General features: G+C 42.4%; 1 protein-coding gene across 1 annotated transcript in view; it reads left to right on the top strand.

Annotated features, from left to right (window-relative positions):
• The window catches only part of LOC141139811 (fetuin-B-like), a 29,203-nt gene extending 16,818 nt beyond the window's left edge, over nucleotides 1-12,385 (top strand). The window contains exons 6-7 of the mRNA XM_073626314.1: nucleotides 7,622-7,717; nucleotides 11,730-12,385. Of these exons, the coding sequence (XP_073482415.1) occupies nucleotides 7,622-7,717; nucleotides 11,730-12,263 (630 nt within the window). The 3' untranslated portion in view covers nucleotides 12,264-12,385. The remainder of the gene's footprint in view (nucleotides 1-7,621; nucleotides 7,718-11,729) is intronic.
• Nucleotides 12,386-19,838: the final 7,453 nt, after the last annotated feature.

Below are 19,838 nucleotides of genomic sequence, written 5' to 3'. Positions count from 1 at the left end.
ATAAATGAGCAGAGGGGCATCTTTAGACAGCTGCAGAGGTGGCTAATGTATGTAATCTGACCAGAAGTGCTACTGGCGCAAAACTAAAAATATATACTAGTTTGCTGCAATCATGTAAGCCTACACAAAAATGGTAGAGTATCAATATAATATAAAAGTGGATTGCGCTAACTTCTGTGTATGATACCACTGCTGAAATATGCAAAAATAGCATATCTATCCTATGTAGCGTGCTTTTCTGTATCAATTAATATTGTGTCCAAAATATACTGTCCACATAGTGTTTACTAGTGACAAAATAATATTCCAAAAAACTGTTTAATGTGTGAGTGCTAAAAAAATATAAAATATGACAAATATTAAAAAATGTGCAATGTGCCAATATTACTTAGTGACCATCTAATATCACATATCACCATGCATATATACTACATGCTGCAAAAAATGTTCTCAACATATGCATAAACGCTACAGCCCACTAGATGTCCTCAGTGGGTGATTACTTCTGTGCAATGACGTTAGGTGCTACCAAAAGCTATTTAAAGTGTTAGTGCTACAAAATATCAAAAAAATATTAATACTAAACAATGTGCCAATATTACTAACAAAATATCACATATCAACATGCATATGTACTACATACTAGAAAAGGTAATTTTACTGTGCTATCATAATATTTAAAAAAAAAAGCCGCAACTATAATGTGAGACACACACTAAAATAACATATAACAAAGAAAGCTGCGCTGTATGATTATAGTGATCAGAAAATATTGTGACATATAGGTGATATAGCTAACTAATACATAAGTTGTACGCAACCACAAATGAAATGTGCAATAATGCAAAAATAAAAAATTAAAATAGAAGAAGAAAATATTTTGGCAAAAGTTCTCCAAAAAAGATTTACTCTGACGGGCTGTTTAACTGCTTCAATACCGGGCCAATTCTGACACTTTGCTCCTACATGTAAAAATCATCATTTTTTTGCTAGAAAATTACATAGAACCCCCAAACATTATATATGTTTTTTTAGCAAAGACCCTAGAGAATGCAATGGCGGTTGTTGCAACTTTTTATCTCACACAGTATTTGCGCAGGAATTTTTCGAACGCGTTTTTTTTGGGAAAAAAACTGTTTTGTGTTTAAAAAAAAAACAAAACAGTAAAGTTAGCCCAATGTTTTTGCATTTTGTGAAAGATGAAGTTACGCCGAGTAAATAGATACCTAACATGTCACGCTTCAAAATTGCACACGCTCGTGGAATGGCGCCAATGTTCGGTATTTAAAAATCCCCATAGGCGACGCTTTAAAATTTTTTACTGGTTACATGTTTTGAGTTACAGAGGAGGTCTAGGGCCAAAATTATTGCTCTCGCTCCAACGTTCGCGGCGATACCTCACATGTATGGTTTGAACACCGTTTTCATATGTGGGCGGGACTTACGTATGTGTTCGCTTCTGCGTGCGAGCACACGGGGACAGCGGCGCTTTAAAAATTTTTTTTTTTTTTATTGTTAATTATATATTTTTTTTTTATTTTGACACTTTTTTTGAAAAAAAAAAAAATTGATCACTTTTATATATGACATGACAGGTCCTCTTAATAGTGAGATATGGGGTCAATAAGACCCCATATCTCACCACTAGGCTGGGAAGCCTGAAATAAAGAAATAAAATAAAACGATCGCCGCTTCCAAGCCGAAGCAGCGCAGTTTTTTTGAATGGAGAGGCCGGGCGTGACGTCATAACATCGCGCCCGGCCTCCGACGATCATAGAGACTCCGGGGACCATCTGGTCCGCCGGAAATCTCTATGATCTACATCCGGCGCCGGCGGATCTACTCTCCGCCTCACCGATCGTAACGGTGAGTCGGAGCAGGCACCGGAGGGCGGCGGGAGGGGGGGGACGTCCCCTCTCGCCTCCCATAGGAACGATCAAGCGGCGGAACAGCCGCTATGATCATTCCTATGGTGTAGAGATTCGCCGGCTGAAACCGGCAATATCTGAATGATATCTGTAACTACAGGCATCATTCAGATATAAGCGCTCAAAGCCAAGGACGTCATATGACGTCCTTGGTATTGAAGTGGTTAAAAAGAAGTTCCACTGAGTATACAGTTCTTAATAGTATTCCAGGTGATAATTCCAGGTGACAATTCCTCAACCCTCTATTCAGTAGTCACATACGACCACAGCACCAAAGAGGATGTGATGAAGTGTGACAGGAAAGTCCCTCCACCAATAATAATACTTCCGCTTACCAGCTTGTTAGATCTCTTGTTTAAGGAGATCGTAAATGCCTGTGGCTTTTATCCCCAGCCCCGGGTCTTTGTGCTTCGATAGCTAGATGTTCCCGGACTCTCTACTCAGGGTATTCTCTGTACGAATGATGTTCAGGGGCACCTGGAAGACGTCATCTGTGACGAAATGGCGGAGGGAGGAGCGGCGTGCTGACGTCACCACATACCGCGCTAGTCCCGGAAGCAACGGGCAGCTATTGAGAGCCGGCCGGCTTGTTTATACACTTGAAAACGCTATATATCTACAGCGAAAATGTAAGTGCAATACTGTTTATTTTTAATAAATGTTTTTAAACAATTTACACTATGGAAGCCTTTATGTCCTTTTATGGGGAATGAGTGAACATCATTCGTACAGAGGATACCCTGAGTAGAGAGTCCGGGAACATCTAGCTATCCAAGCACAAAGACCCGGGGCTGGGGATAAAAGCCACAGGCATTTACGATCTCCTTAACCTCCCTGGCGGTATGATTATTTCGGATTTTAGGTGCTGAAAGCGGTACAATTATTTTGCATGGAAATTTGGCGTTTTATATTGTAGGTCTGTAAATCTTAACAATAACACACTTAAATCTGTCCAAACCAGAGTCTAGTAGATATCCCGGGTATGATAAAGTTTGAAACACAAAAACATAAATTATAATATAATAAATAAAAATAAATAATTAAAAAAAATTAAAAAAAATAGTAATAAAATAAATTTCCCCACAATTCACTATCGCTCAATTCTGCAAGTGTTCTAATTTACTATCGCTGTTTTCTAGCTGGTCTAAAGCCACTTTTGACGTAAAGGGACACTTTTTGGTTGCTATGGACAATCTCCAGTTTCCAGGCAGAAAGAACAGTGTATATCATGTAAAACTGCATGCAGGGCATGGGCCAGAGCACTGGGGACAAAAGGGATGTGAAATCATTTCATACAGTACTGTAATCTGTAAGATTACAGTACTGTATGTGTTATGATTTTGACATTTTTTTGAATTTGCCGCCAGGCTCCGCCCCCGTGCGTCGCGCCGCTCGCAGGGAACGGAGCCTGGCAAGGAGAGGCTTCGGAGGAGGACGGAGCCCTCGGACACTGCGGGTGACATCGCAGGATCCCGGGGACAAGGTAAGTAACGCCGCCCCAGGATCCTGCAATGCGATCCCGAGTGTGGCTCGGGGTTACCGCTAATGGTACTGAATTTTAACCCCGAGCCACACTCGGGAAAACCGCCAGGGAGGTTAAACAAGAGATCTAACAAGCTGGTAAGCGGAAGTATTATTATTAGTGGAGGGACTTTCCTGTCACACTTCATCACATCCTCTTTGGTGCTGTGGTCGTATGTGACTACTGAATAGAGGGTTGAGGAATTGTCACCTGGAATACTATTAAGAACTGTATACTCAGTGGAACTTCTTTTTAAACAGCCCGTCAGAGTGGAGTAAATCTTTTTTGGAGAACTTTTGCCAAAATATTTTCTTCTATTTTAATTTTTTATTTTTACATTATTGCACCTTTCATTTGTGGTTGCCTACAACTTATGTATTAGTTAGCTATATCACCTATATGTCACAATATTTTCTGATCACTATAATCATACAGCGCAGCTTTCTTTGTTATATGCACTACATAGTGCAAAAAAATAAATAAATGTCCTTGACATATGCAGAAACACCATAGTACACTGGATGTCTTCAGTGAGTGACACCGCTCTCCATATACACTGCTGGATTTGCTTGGTGCTTAAGGGCACCATAACATGTGAGTTTTTTAACTTTTTTAATAAAATTCAATTACATACTATACCATGATGGCTATCCATATGTCTTTATGGGCACTGAACAGAGCAAGAGATACTAATACATTACTTGGAAAGACTGCTATTGGACCCATCACAAACGGATTGGTTATCCTTAATGAACCAAAGGCGTTTATTCTTATTACATCTGGTGAGTGGTCATTGCATGAGGTGGTGGTGAAGTCATGATAAGTGGTGAATTAGGAGCACAATATACTGAAAAGGAACGTCATTGCACAGAAATGATCACTCACTGAAGACATTTCTGCATATGTCAATGACATTTATTTTATTTTTTTTCACTATGTAGTACATATGCATGTTGATATGTGATATTTTGTTAGTAATATTGGCACATTGTTTAGTATTAATATTTTTTTGATAATTTGTAGCACTAGCACTTTAAATAGCTTTTGGTAGCACCTAACATCATTGTACAGAAGTAATCACCCACTGAGGACATCTAGTGGGCTGTAGTGTTTATGCATATGTTGACATTTTTTGCAGCATGTAGTATATATGCATGGTGATATGTGATATTTGATGGTCACTAAGTAATATTGGCACATTGCACATTTTTTAATATTTGTCATATTTTATATTTTTTAGCACTTTAAACAGTTTTTTGGAATACTATATTGTCACTAGTAAATACTATGTGGACAGTATATTTTTGACACAATATTAATTGATACAGAAAAGCATGCTACATAGAATAGATATCCTATTTTTGCATATTTCAGCAGTGGTACCATACACAGAAGTTGGCGCAATCCACTTTTATATTATAGTGGTGGCTAATGGTAAATTTTTTTGGGGGGACGGCAAAGAGTGCACCCACAGCAAGAATCACGGGAGCTGGGCATCATGGGTGGCTTCCCCTTCCTCTGCTCTCCTCCACGGGAATTACAGGTGGCAGGCATCGCGGGCATCATGGACGACTTACCCTTCCCTTGCTCTCCTCCACGCACATCACAGCGGCTTCTATCTCCTCCCTCCTCCTCGGTGGCCAATCAGAATGCTTCTCCTTTCGGCCAATCGGGAAACGGGTCTCAGAGATTCAGTGTGAAAATAGCAATTATTCATTCGCTATTGTCACACAACTGGGTGGGCTTTGGGCGCAGAGCCCACCCTATTTTGAAGCCTCTGGCTCTAATCACATGCTTCAAACCCCCCCCCCCATTGGAATTCATACATCCAGCTTCCTGCATGGGGGGCCGGACGCATGGATAGGGGAGGCAGCGCCCGTGAGCCTTTAATGGAAGGGCCACACCTGGACAGCAGTATTGTCAGTCAGGGAGGAGGGGAGTGTTACATATACCAGCAGATTTAGATACATTAAGAAATTGAAGCCAAACTCCAGCTAATACTTTATAAGCAGTTACAGCAAACAGTTTTTTTTTTCTTTTGGTATAAAGGTTTTACATAAATAAAAGCTGATCATTGTAAGCACCCCTGCTAAATGGATTACATGAATAAATTCTGCTGGAGAGATTGTTCTTTTAAAAAAACAACAGACTTACTGGCCAGATCACCAGATGAGAATTGAAGAAATAAAGCCTAAAAAAGAAAATGAATATAGCCTTTACATCTCAAATTGGTAAGCTGCAATATAATAAATGTTTGCTTTTGGGTTTAATACCACATTTAAATCCTTCACCTGTAAGTATGCTTCCCTGGCAAACCCAACAGTCCTTGTGCAAGTGATGACTTAAGTGACTACTAGCTTGCATGGGGTGTCTGAATGGAGTAGAAAGGGAGTAAAACAAGGGTTAATATTTTCTGTGGGTGGATGGGGATAAAATGAACCTGTTGCTTTGCATGGGTAAATCAGGTTCACATTAATGCTGGGTACACACGGGAAGTTTTGAGTTGCAGGAAATAAATTTGCACGATTCCCTCATCGTTATAGTGCAATCAGCAATTGTGTTCTGCCGGCGGGCGGAGGAGACAGTGATTATCGCCAGCTGCTATAGCAGCCGCAAATGATAATCTGGCAGGCTGCACCCAAGTTGATCAACATTCAGCCTGCCCATTAACGGTTTAAATAATCAGCTGGTTCCTGTTGAACTGGCTGAGATACGAACCCTGTATGGCCGCCTAATACACCCAATGTTAGTGCGGTGATCTCCCGCTGAGCTATTGTGTTCTGACAGGGGGGTGGCCACTCCAGAACACAGTGAGTGCTGATCGAATCCTGGTTTTCCAGGACGAGGAGCTGTACACATAAGCCGAAAGTCGTCTGGTTCCTGTCGAACTGACCGATTTTTGGGCCGGGAATACCAAGCTAAAGAGTGTGGGAAGATAAAGGACAGAAATTCGGTGACTTCCAGTTTTCCAGCATCTCTAGCATATATTTTGTTTCCTATGGGTGCTCCACTTCATACACTTGCTATATACAGACAGTGTCTAGTGGCTGAAGGGGAGTCTCAAGTCTGTGGGTAACAACAAATGCTAGATTTCTTTTTTGTATGGCTGCATGTTTGAATGTTTCCACATCTCAAGGACTGTTAAGCCATGTTTTTTTCTAAAGTATTTAAAGCTGACTCACATTTTTGTGTAGCAGTAAAAAGCATGTTTCTGAGTGCTTAAACACAATGCATAGTAGTTCTCTTTGGTACAATTCATTTTGAAAGGCACCCAAAAACAACTTACCCAATCAATACATGCTACAACGCAAGGCAACACAACACAGGGAGCATTTTGCTTACATAAAAAGTTCACAATTGCATAAACCTCGCAAAAAATTACTTTAAACCCAGTGGTAAGAAGAATTTGGTCTACAAATTATTTAGAGCTGTTTTTTTGCAGGATTCTGTTTGTGCAGGGGCGGACTGATAACTCATGGGGCCCCCAGGCAATCAGAGATTATGGGGCCACACAGTATACACACACAGTATACAATCTCACAGTATACACATACATGTACACACAGTATACACAGACAGATGTAAAAAAAAAAAAACACAGATTTATACATACTGTCCCTGGTTTTACTGAGGCTGGCAACCCTGATGGGGCCCCCTAGTGGCCCAGGGCCCTCAGGCAGTGCCCGAGTGGCTCAATGGTTAGTCCGCCCCTGGGTTTGTGCCAATACCACCCTGAATGTCAGGTGTGGAATCGCTGGAGGGTGTACTTGTTCTTTTTTATCTAAATAGTCAAATGGTCAAAACAAGCATAAAGTTTTGCACATCATTTTTTTTTTGATGCACCTGGAAAGTATTTAGAAGAAAGTTCAAGTGCGCTTTAAATGTATTCAATTTTTTTTTTGGTACAAGTCTCCTCTGTTACATGGATGTAAGTAGTTAAATTTTGCTTTTGTGCTTTTTAGCTTAAAAACATTTTCCACTAAAAATCTTTACACACAACAGTAGTTAAAAGGGATAATCGTTTTTCTATTTGCACACAGGAAGATACAGCATGTAGCTTACATCCCATGATGTTAACAAAAAATATTTTGTTGGATCAATAGGTTGTATAGGGATATACCAAAATGTTTGTTCATTTGCATACTAAAAGTCATACCTTTTCTTCCCCTAGCACACTGGTTATTGTAAGACTGTAGCTATAGCAGACTGGAGTGCACCAGATAATAACACTGTGTCAACCCTTTCCTGTGATTTATTTGAACCAGAGGTATGAGATTTGACTTGTATTTTGTTTAATTGCCATATAACTATCATCTTATTTATTAGGGCTATTGGCATTAAAAATACACAAATGGTGCAACTGGAATGTGAAGATAACCAGTCATGACTGGGCTTATGAAAGAACTTTTATATTTTGTATTTAAAAACTTACTATAATTGTACTTACTAATAGAAAAGCCGTACATGTGCTTTATTCAGCTTTGCCTAATTTGTTTTAGTCTTAAGTTTAAGGTAGCAGTGACCTGAAGTCTGACATTTGCTGTGTAGTCACCTGCTTGACCTTACTAACTGTCAGCTCCAGGGATTGCATAAAATATCAACTTACAGGCCAGGAGCTGTTTAGCTGCTGGGCTGTTATTTTAGTATATAATGGACCTCCAAAACTGAGTGATATTTTATGAAGTTAGGCAGTTCACAGGGCAGCATTAGCACACTAATCCAAAAAACGAATTTATATGTAAGCCTTCATACTTCTAAAATTTAAGAGTGACTATTAACATTCTCATATAAGCCCAGTTTCAACTGTTTCTGTTTATTGGGACATTATGGTATGTCATGTTTCTAATCATTTTGATATACTATGGTAGATGCTCAAAATGTACATGCAGTAGTGTGCTATAGTAAAATATTGTATCCATTGATCACTGGAGAAAGTCTGGAGTTTAAATGATACCCCTTATTGGCTCACTTAAAGATGAACAACAGTCAAAGACCTATAAATATTAAAAGGGACAAAGTTACTTTTTGTCAAGTGTGTTAAATGTTCAGATTGGTCCTGATTGCTCTATAAGCTGGATACTATAGCCAGTGCCGTATTTCCAGCCCTGCGGCTGTAAGGGCATCCATACAGGGATGTGATCATGTCACTTATCCACCCTTCCTCTTCCCTTGTCCATTCACAGAACACATTGAACAGTGCTGGCTATAGTATCCAACATATACAAATTAATGAATTATACAGTAAGCAGGACCGATCTGAGCATTTAACACATGTGACAAAAGGTAAATCTTTTCCCCTAAGAATTTTTTATAGGTGTCTAAGGCTGGAGTTTCCCTTTAAAGAGGAGTTCCCATTTAAAAAAAAAATTAAAGTCAGCAGCTACAAATACTGCAGCTGTTGACTTTTAATAATCGGACACTTACCTGTCCCAGGATAGAAGCCCCGCTCGCATTGCAACTGTGGGCGCCCCGCTGTGGCTTCACCGCCGTGCGCCGTGATTGGCCGCTCAGTCATCTGGGACCTGTAATGTGTCCCAGATGATTGACAAGAGGGAGGGGGCAGAGCTGAGCCCTTCCTGTGCCGAGGGGAAGTGATATCACCAGCCCAGGTACTGAAGGAGGCAGCCTACGAGGGACCCCCTAGCAACAGCCATTTAGAGGTGAGTTAAAAAAAAAAAATTCCAAATTTTTTTTTTTTTAGGCACATTCATGCATTTTTTTTTTGGGTGGAACACCACTTTAAGTTATTAAACACGCAGGCTTTCGGATGAATTAGAACCATTATTGAGTCTTAGTATAAGGCTTGCATCTTTAAAAACTTAAAGTATAACTAAAGGTAAAACTTTTTTTTTTTTCATTTTGGATAGAGTGGAGAGGGATTAGAAGGCTTGCCAGTTTTTATTGCTGTCTGTTCCCCCGTTACAGAAATTCACTCTCCCTATTTTTTATGTTTATCATATCATTGAAAGTGAACGCAAAAGAAAATGTCCCCAGAAAAGTAATAGAGGGGAAATCTTCCCATGGGGGGGGCACTAGCTCTGGTGAACTGGGGGTCCCCAGGAATTCCCTTAATTTGCAGAGATTTCCTCTTACTTCCTGTTTGGCTATGGGACAGGAAGTGAAGGGAAATCTCCACAATGGGACACAGATGATGAAAAAAAATCTGACAGGGGTTATAACCTTAACTTACTCTATCCAAAATGAAAAAAAAAAGTTTTATAGCAGCTAGGAGTTTGTTCACATTATTACAGTTATCTCTTGACTTTCCAGTGGAAGTATAGCAGCTGATCACTTTCTATATACAGTAAGGTGCCACCCCCATGTCCCTCCCAGCTGCCTGGGACCTCCATGGTGGTGTTAGCAGGGAGAGTGGAGTGCGAAAATCAGATAAAAGGCTATATTTGAGGTTATAAAATATTGATACTGATTCTTTTTTAAATAACGATCAGTTGGTTTGTAAACATATACCACTTAGGGCTTGTTCACACTATGTGCAGTGACTGACAAATTTCTGCACTGGATAAATGCTGGTCAGCCCAACAATTGTGTTCTGTGTGCCACATTCACACTACTATGTTGGTGTGATGTTAATGCAATGTGGAAAAACTAAGACACGCTTAATTTTTCCAAAGTGCAGCAGATGGCACCGCATGTCACTGCACTGCAGCGCAACATACTGCGCCGCTGTGCTGAGACAAGAATAAAGTGTCACTATGTGAACGTCAACAAAAGTAAAAGAAAACTAAAAAAAACAAACATTAAACAGTACAATGAGCTGGAACAAGCATGACACTGCTCCCAGACGGATTTCCCATTGACAGCTGCCTATGTTGGCTAGTGTGACAAAACAGGACTAGTCCTAGTAACTATGTAAAACCACCAGCATGCAGAAGCCTGATCTCTAAAGGCATTGATGTAGCTTGAACAGGTGCATCCGAGCTACTACCTTCCTGTGTAATTCCATAGTAACATAGTTAGTCTGGCTCAAAAAAGACACAAGTCACACAATAAAGTAATGCCTGATCAGCCTCAAGAACTTGGCACTCAGCCTGGGACGTCTCTGCAAACCTCAAGCTCATGATTAAGGCCTGATGGCTGAAACGCGTTGGCCTTTTTGACTGTTGTTCACCTAAAACAATTTTTGGCAGACTTCCATGACACTAGCCTTTCTCCTGTTTTTTGCAGGGATTGATGTAGTTTGGTCTTGTTCATTATAATACAAAGATTAAAAAAATAGACGTCTTCATGCAGAGCAAAAGAAAAATAAGATAACACACATGTGGCAGCAAATAAATACCTCCTACATTTAATGTAAAATAGTAATATCACAGTATTTGATTAATGTGCCAGCACTAAGAAATCTAGAGAAACACGGGGACGGATTTTTTTTTTTCAATTTGTGTAATAAATTAGCCACTGTTGAAAATGAAAATTTCTGCATGTATTTCAAAAGTGCTCTTTAGCAATTTTGTATCAATTCTGAGGTTCATTTTTGTTGTTAAATAAGTTCTCACAGCTATGACACAACTAAGAATATGGGTGTACAGCTGCTATTTGATCACACTAATAAAAAAACTAACGCTATCACTTTGGTCATAAATCAAACCCAGCATTAATGTTAATGTTAGCATTAATCATAACAATGAAAGTGCTCATTATTTGATAATCAATTGCATTATAATGTATGTATAACCAAAAGTGCATGCATAACCCTTGCCAATTTATTTTTGCTGTTTGTGTACCATTGGGGAAACTTTCTTTCATTTCCTATTCTAAACACAGAACAGTAAGTTAGGAAATCACCCAAAGTAAGGAAAATGTCCCTCTTAGCTGTCCCCAGAACAGGTGTAGCCATTGCAAGATTTCCTCTTACCTTTTATTCTAGGGACAAATTTTACATTTTAGATAGTCCCTCTCTTTCTGTTTTGGTGATTTTGTTTTCCATTCTGCCTGCAGGCTGAACGGGAAAATTCATATGTGTATGGCCAGCTTTAGATTGTGTCATTCTCTTACATAAGACTATATACTCTTGCCCAAAATACTGAATCTAATTAACTACAATGACAGCAATGAGACAAACCTGGAAGCATGTCAGAGAATTCAGAGAATGTCAATTTCAGTGTTAGGATTGTGACAGGTTTTCTATAAACAGAATTCTGAGCGCATGTGCAGGCCAACGAATCATAATTCCCTCATTTTGATTGTGTAGATGAGTCGTCCCGGAAAATCAGCATACATACTGGTTTATCACTAACATGTATATCTTTTTAAATATTTAGGCTGCTGTTGTTGAAGAGCAAAATCATCAGGCTGGACATGCTGAAGATAAACCAGGCAGTGGTAAAAGGGATCACCATGGAAAGGGTGATAGAGGAAAAGGAAAGAAGAATGGTCATAAACATGGACATGGCCATAAGCATGACCACAAGCATGACCACAAGCATGACCACGATCACAGTGGGAGCCATGAGCACGAACACGAGCATGACCATGAACATCTTCACAAATATGAGCATCATCATGCCCCATCCAGAGGAGGCCACGGCCCAAAATCAGAAACTCCAAAAATAAAAGGCACTGTTACATATCTTACTGGAGATGAAACCTCTGCTGCTTCAGGAGCTGAAGATAAAAAAGGAAAAGGAGAAAAACCACAGAAAGGAGGCAGGGGAAACTCACATAAATCATTTATTAGAGCTTTTCCTGACATAGCCTCAACATCAGATCAGTGTCCCGAACAGCACAAGAAATTTCCAGTTGAAGATATTCCTATTATAGAAGCACCACAGGACCCAACTAAAATCCCCAAATAGACACACATAACAGGCAATTTGTTAAAATAAACAGTTCTATAATATTCTATGTTTTTATATGACGTTTTATTCTGCCTGCTTTTGGAATGAAATAAATAGATACAATAAAGCCTCAAATGATATTTCGGCTTGCTTTTTATTCGATAGTCAAAGTATATGCTCTTTATTTCTTAACTCCAATGGCTTGAACCTCGTGATCCAGGTTGAGCAGTTAGGGGAAGGTCCACAGAGTTCAACCATTACAAAAAAAATAATTGCCTCTACACAAACCCAGATCCAGAGGATCCTAGTGCTAATAGAACAGAATCCTATATTCAAGATGTGGTCTTACTATTGATTTATGTATTGGTAGAATTCTATTGGTTCCTCTTATGTCTATGCCCCTTTTATATGAACTGATGAGCTTTTATTGCACTTTCCTGAAATTGTATACACCTATCAAGCATATTGTTAGCTAGTATTTTCTTTTCTATCATTGTTATACTAGCTAAAATATAATACATGTTGTTTAAGCTATATGTAGAAAAACTGTTATCAAGGCCTATGTGCATCACCTTGGTGATGAGCTGATTGACTTGTCTAAATGTATTCACAATCATAGGCTGGCAACACTGCGTAAAACAATAGAGCTCTGTCTTAAAGTGCTGGCTCTCTTTTTAAATGTGGTGCTGCTGTGGACAGGATTATAGGAAACAAATATAAAAAGATGTCATGTATTTTTACTAGACCCTCACCATTGGAATTGCCCCAACCTGGGTACCATACAGTATAAATACCACCCAGGACTATACCCTGCATTATCCAGCGCCATTTACCACATGTGTATCTGGTACAAAGACATTTGATTGTTACAAATTTGAAAATCTGGGCCCTGGGTACAGACTGGACAACGGACATATGAACAAAGATTTATGTAAATGCTAGCACAGTGATGCCAACACATCAGGAGTATTATTACCTTATGTATTTTTTGTAGACAGGTTTACAGCTAAAGCGGAACTTCAGTCATTTCAGTCATTTTTTCATCTTTCCATCCATTAAATCTTGTGCCCTTGTTGTTTTGGATAGTAAAACATTTTTTTCTGCCAGGAAATACCTTATACAGCCCACTTCCTGTTTCTTGTCTGGTAAAAAGCCTAGGCTTATGACATCATGCACAGCTCTCTCTCACTTTCGTGAGAGTTTGCCAGGAAGGGAGGGGAGATGAGTCATAAGAGGGCCAATGAGAGCTGTAGAGCTGGAGGTGTGCCTTCTTGTGTCTGTTTAAATCCAGGAAGTGAACAGGCAGCAGTTTCAGCTGCCCACAGTTAAAATGATTGCAGCCAGACTTAGTGGAGGGAGATTTCTGCAGCATACTTGGCAAGTACAGAATCACAGTATATACAAAATAATATGCAAAGTGGTTGAAGGGAAGCTTCAGAATGGCAAAGATGTATTTATTACAAATTATGTGAGCAGACTGCAGTTCCTCTTTAATGTTGTAGCGAACCAAGCAACATTAACATTAACACCCTAAAAAGTTTCCCTACTGAGTCTGCAGACTTCTTCACACTTCCAAGGCCTGAGTACTTTAGTTCACTGGGGGACGTGCCTCCAGAGTCTGAAAATAGGATACGTGAAAAAAAGATGCAGCGCTAAAATTATCACAAAGGAATATTGAAAAATTCTCATCAAACCAAACTAAAGCAATTACCATTTATAATAGATAAAAAATTTTAAAAAAGTATAAAAACCAAAATGACAAAAAAGGTAATGGTGAAAAAACCCTCATCCAGAAAGACTAAAGCAGATACCGCACAAACAAAAATTTGCAATGTGCAATTGAAAATGACCACGTGAAATGGGTTAATGTGATAAATAAAACAAAAGCACATATAAAAAAAATGAATCAAAAAAACAAAAAACATATTAGAAGTTGGATATATATGTAGAGTCCCGTCTAGGAAAAAATCGGTGAGAAAATAGATGAAAAAAGATTTTAAAAAGTCCATAAAGAAGTGAGGGTAGTAATCCAGAAGTAGGTGTATAGAACCAAATCACATCCACTATGCATTAACGCTCAGGTGTGTGTGAGAACTGGACGATCCCAAATAGGTTAAGTTCCTCCTAGAAAGTCAGTGGACACAAAGTAAATGTCTCCTGGAAAGTTAGTGGACACAAAATAAGTTCACATATAAAATTGTGGAAGTAGTTCATCCATGAGAGTGCTGGCTGTTTAGGCTGTTTAGGCTGCAGGCATCAATAGGCAATGTGGTTTGCCCATGCTCTCATAAAAACGGCTGCTAATAGGGCAGGAATAGTGGGAGGTGAAGGGGGTGAAAAGTCCGTGGTGAACACTGTAAAAACAGGGGAATCTAGCTGATGCGTTTCTATCGGCAAGCGAAATTCATCAGAGGTCTGATGAATTTCGCTTGCCGATAGAAACGCATCAGCTAGATGCCCCTGCATTCGATCGTGTGTGGGCTCCAGCGGACTTTTTTTTCTCTAAAGTTTGACGGACTTAGATTTGAAACATGTTTCAAATCTATCTGACGGACTCGAGTCCGGTCGAAAAGTCCGCTCGTCTGTATGCTAGTCCGACGGACAAAAACCAACGCTGGGGCAGCTATTGGCTACTGGCTATAAACTTCCTTGTTTTAGTCCGGTCGTACGTCATCACGTACGAATCCGTCGGACTTTGGTTGATCGTGTGTAGGCAAGTCCGTTCATTCGGAAAGTCCGTCGTGAAGATCATCGAAAAGTCCGCCGGGCAAAGTATGCCGTAAAGTCCGGTCGTGTGTACGCGGCATTACTGATGCCGGTATAGGTTTATGGGAGAGCTCATGTTTCTCTGCGCTTGGTGAGACCACCTACGATGGTTACTTACATCTGGTAAGGAGCCTGGATTCTCACATTGGGTGTGCTACTTTCCTGGAACTAGGATTTGGTTCTATACACCTACTTCTGGATTACTACCCTCACTTCTTTATGGACTTTTAAAATCTTTTTTCATCTATTTTCACACCGATTTTTTTTCCTAGATGGGACTCTACATATATATCCAACTTCTAATATGTTTTTTAATTATTTTTTTTTATATGTGCTTTTGTTTTATTCATCACATTAACCCATTTCACGTGGTCATTTTCAATTGCACATTGCAAATTTTTGTTTGTGCGGTATCTGCTTTAGTCTTTCTGGATGAGGGTTTTTTCACCATTACCTTTTTTGTCATTATGATTTTTATAATTTTTTATTTTTTATATCTATTATAAATGGTCATTTAGTTTGGTTTGATGAGAATTTTTCAATATTCCTTTGTGATAATTTTAGCACTGCATCTTTTTTTCACATATGCTTTGGAGTTTTTGTATTAGACTTCTGGTGCTGGCTGCTTTATTTACATTTAATATTATTTTCAATTTTCTTTATTCACCTTTAACTTTTTGAGCGCAGCATTAACCCTTGTGGTTCTTTTAACACTGAAAATAGGATACACAACCCACCCCCAGGGTCAGGAAGTTTGGATCTGGAAATTAAAATTAGCAGGGCAACGGGCAAGAACCCATCGGAGGCGGACCACACAGAGGCATTACATTCAGGCTGGGCGACAAGCATGATTGAAATGGCAGCAAGATGGGCATCAGTCAGGAAAACATCAGCGGCAAGCTGGGCATCAGGAACAGGTTTAGCAGGCACCATGTCATCAGGCTGGGAAAAGGGCACCGGGTCATCTGGCTGGGCAAAGGGCTCCGGGTCATCTGGCTGGGCAAAGGGCTCCGGGTCCTCTGACTGGGCAAAGGGCTCCGGGTCATCTGGCTGGGCAAAGGGCTCCGGGTCCTCTGACTGGGCAAAGGGCTCTGGGTCCTCTGACTGGGCAAAGGGCTCCGGGTCCTCTGGCTTGGCAGAAGGCCGCGGGTCATCAGGCTGGGAAGAAGGCCTCGGGTCATCAGGCTGGCCAGATTGTCCCAGGTCATCAGGCTGGGCAGCAAGCAGAGGCACATCAAGCTGGGCAGCGGGCAGAGGCACATCAAGCTGGGCAGCGGGCAGAAGCACATCAAGCCGGGCAGCGGGCAGAGGCACATCAAGCTGGGCAGCAGGCAGAGGCACATCAAGCTGGGCAGCAGGCAGAGGCACATCAAGCTGGGAAGCGGGCAGAGTCACTTTAAACTGGGCAGCGGGCAGAGGCACATCAAGCTGGGCGGCATGCAGAGGCACATTGTGCTGGGCAGCAGGTAGAGGCACATCAAGCTGGGCAGTGGGCAGAGGCACATCAAGCTGGAAGACGGGCACCTGAACTTTAGTTTGGGAAACGGGCACCGGAACTTCAGGCTGGGAAACTGGCACCGGAACTTCAGGCTGGGAAACGGGTACCGGAACTTCAGGCTAGACCGTGGGCACTGGAACAACAGGCTGCACAGCGGGCACTGGAATGGCAGACTGGAGCGGATCAGCTGGAGTGGAGGCAGGATTGGATACTGGTAGGATGGTATGGGTTGGGAAAAACTTCCTCTTCTTTTTGGTTTTAGCCACTGAAGATGTGGATACAGGGCTGTAGGTTGTGGATGCAGCTGGTAGAAGCGAAGAGCAGAAGGATGGTAAAACAGAGGGAGCAGTTTTTGAAGGGAGATTTAGTGGAGCTGATGGAGGCAGCTGAGAAGAAGCAGAAGGGTTAAAGGCAGGGTAGGTGCAGCAGGAGGAAACAGGGTACTGGTACTTCATTGGTAACAGGGTGTACTGGGTGGCAACTGTGGTTGTTGGGGGTAAAGGAGAGGAAGACATCCCAGTAGGCTGGTATCTAGCCACAGAAATTGGTGGTTAGGAGCTGACAGAGGCTGAGTACACAAGCTTGACCAGGCCTGTAATAATGATTGCACAAAATCAGGTTTGCACACTACTCGTCTGACCAAAGATTGCACTGACTCAATACATTCTGCAAGCACCTGTTGAGGTCAAGCTGAGTATTGCTCAAAGAAAAAGGCTGAGTCATCTTCCAATAGCCGAACCAAAGACTCTACCTGAGCTGAAAGGGGGTGTATAGCCATCACCTCCCCTATAGGCATCAGACAGGGCCAACTCAGCACAGATCTGATTCAATGGTTGCACGTCCTCAAATAGAAAACTGCATTGATCAAAAACATGAGCTAGACGAATGTATTCTAACAACTGCTCCTTAGTGCGTTCACTTAATGTTTGATAACAAAAATCCTTGTCATCTGTTGCCAGGAGCGATAAATACAGAATATCTTCAAAATGCATCTTTACTAATTAGCAAGTGCTCAGACCCAATTCCCAGGTGCAATCGATCTGATTGTATGTCTTCAGAATTCTGTCAAGAATGCCATACACAGACATCCAATACAGGTGATCAGATCGTTGGGCTGCACCAAAGAATTAGGAACAAACGAGTGAGTGTAAAAAGTAAGTTTATTTAAGATAAAGACACACGTGCAAACCCAACAGCAAACCATAAACAAGTAATAAGTGCAAGACACAGCAAAACCCAAAAACACCTAACTAACTATCTAACTAATAATTATATGTTCATAAACACAGGAAACAAACATAAATAACCCAGGCAGGAACAAAAGCAAAAAGGGAACAGAAGCCAGGTATGAGGAAACAGACTGTAATGGGAGCAGGGAGCAGGAACAGGGAACAGGTCTCAAGGACAGGGTACATAGAACGGAATCCAGAACAAAAGCAGGACAAAAGCAGGAACAAAGCAGGTTCAGGCAGGGACAAGGCTAGCAAATGCAATTCTGAAGCATTTGAGCCTTGGTTAGGGGTGGGCTTATATAGTCCAGCAAACCCCAACAGGTGTGCTTGATAGCTGCTTGGTAGTCTTGGCAGAAAGACACCCGCTGGTGGCCACCAGAATTACACCCTTTGATCCTGAGCGTAACAGTTCCACCAGCAGGTGAAACCAGTAATAACACCGTTCCTGACAGTTTCCCCTCCTTAAGAGTGGCCTCCGGACGCTCCATTCAGCCCTTGGTTCGACAGTCTAAGTGGGTGCGGAAACACCCTAAAAAGTTTCCCTACTGAGTCTGCAGACTTCTTCGCACTTCCAAGGCCAGAGTCCTTTAATTCACTGGGGGACATGCCACCAGAGTCTGAAATTAGGACACGCACCCCACTACCAGGGTCAAGAAGTTTGGATCTGGAAATTAAAATTAGCAGGGCAACGGGAAAGAACCCATCGGAGGCGGACCACACAGAGGCATTACATTCAGACTGAGTGACAAGTAGGATTGAAACGGCGGCAAGATGGGCATCAGTCAGGAAAACATCAGCGGCAAGCTGGGCATCAGGAACAGGTTTAGCAGGCACCATGTCATCAGGCTGGGCAAAGGGCATCGGATCATCTGGCTGGGCAAAGGGCACTGGGTCATCTGGCTGAGCAAAGGGCTCCGGGTCCTCTGGCTGGGCAAAGGGCTCTGGGTCCTCTGGCTGGGCAAAGGGCTCCGGGTCCTCTGGCTGGGCAAAGGGCTTCGGGTCCTTTTGGCTGGGCAAAGGGCTCCAGGTCCTCAGTCTGGGCAGCAGGCTCCAGGTCCTCTGGTTGGGCAAAGGGCTCTGGGTCATCAGGCTTGGCAGCAGGCTTTGCGTCATCAGGCTGGGCAGCAGGCTCCGGGTCATCAGGCTTGGTAGCAGGCTCTGGGTCATCAGGCTTGGCAGAAGACCCCGCGTCATCAGGCTGGGCAGAAGGCCTCGGGTCACCAGGCTGGTCAGAAGGCCCTGGGTCATCAGGCTGGGCAGCATGCTCCGGGTCATCAGGCTGGGCAGCAAGCAGAGGCACATCAAGCTGGGAAGCGGGCAGAGGCACATCAAGCTGGGCAGCAGACAGAGGCACATCAAGCCGGGCAGCGGGCAGAGGCACATCAAGCCGGGCAGCGGGCAGAGGCACATCAGGAAGGGCTGCAGGCAGAGGCACATCAAGCCAGGCAGCAGGCAGAGACACTTTAAACTGGGCAGTGGGCAGAGACACTTTAAACTGGGCAGCAGGCAGAGGCACATCAAGCTGGGCAGCATGCAGAGGCACATCGAGCTGGGCAGCGGGTAGAGGTACATCAAGCTGGAAGACGGGCATCGGAACTTCAGGCTGGGAAACAGGCACCGGAACTTCAGGCTAGGAAACGGGCACCGAAACTTCAGGCTAGGAAACGGCACCGGAACTTCAGGCTGGGAAACGGGCACCGGAATTTTAGGCTGGGAAACAGGTACCGGAACTTCAGGCTGGGAAACGGGTACCCTAACGTCAGGCTGGACTGTGGGCACTGGAACTTCAGGCAGGACCGTGGGCACCGAAACTCCAGGCAGGACCGTGGGCACCCAAACTTCAGGCTGGGAAACGGGCACCGAAACTTCAGGCTGGGAAACGGGCACCAAAACTTTAGGCAGGGAAACGGGCACCCGAACTTTAGGCAGGGAAACGGGCACCCGAACTTTAGGCAGGGAAACGGGCACCCGAACTTTAGGCAGGGAAACGGGCACCCGAACTTTAGGCAGGGAAACGGGCACCCGAACTTCAGGCTGGGATACGTACACCGGAACTTCAGGCTGGACCGTGGGCACTGGAACAACAGGCTGGACAGC

Source organism: Aquarana catesbeiana, linkage group LG04 (assembly GCF_042186555.1).
Source record: "Aquarana catesbeiana isolate 2022-GZ linkage group LG04, ASM4218655v1, whole genome shotgun sequence".
Lineage (NCBI taxonomy): Eukaryota > Metazoa > Chordata > Amphibia > Anura > Ranidae > Aquarana > Aquarana catesbeiana.
The sequence above is the reverse complement of the archived record's forward strand: the minus strand, read 5'-3'. Positions and strand labels throughout refer to the sequence as shown.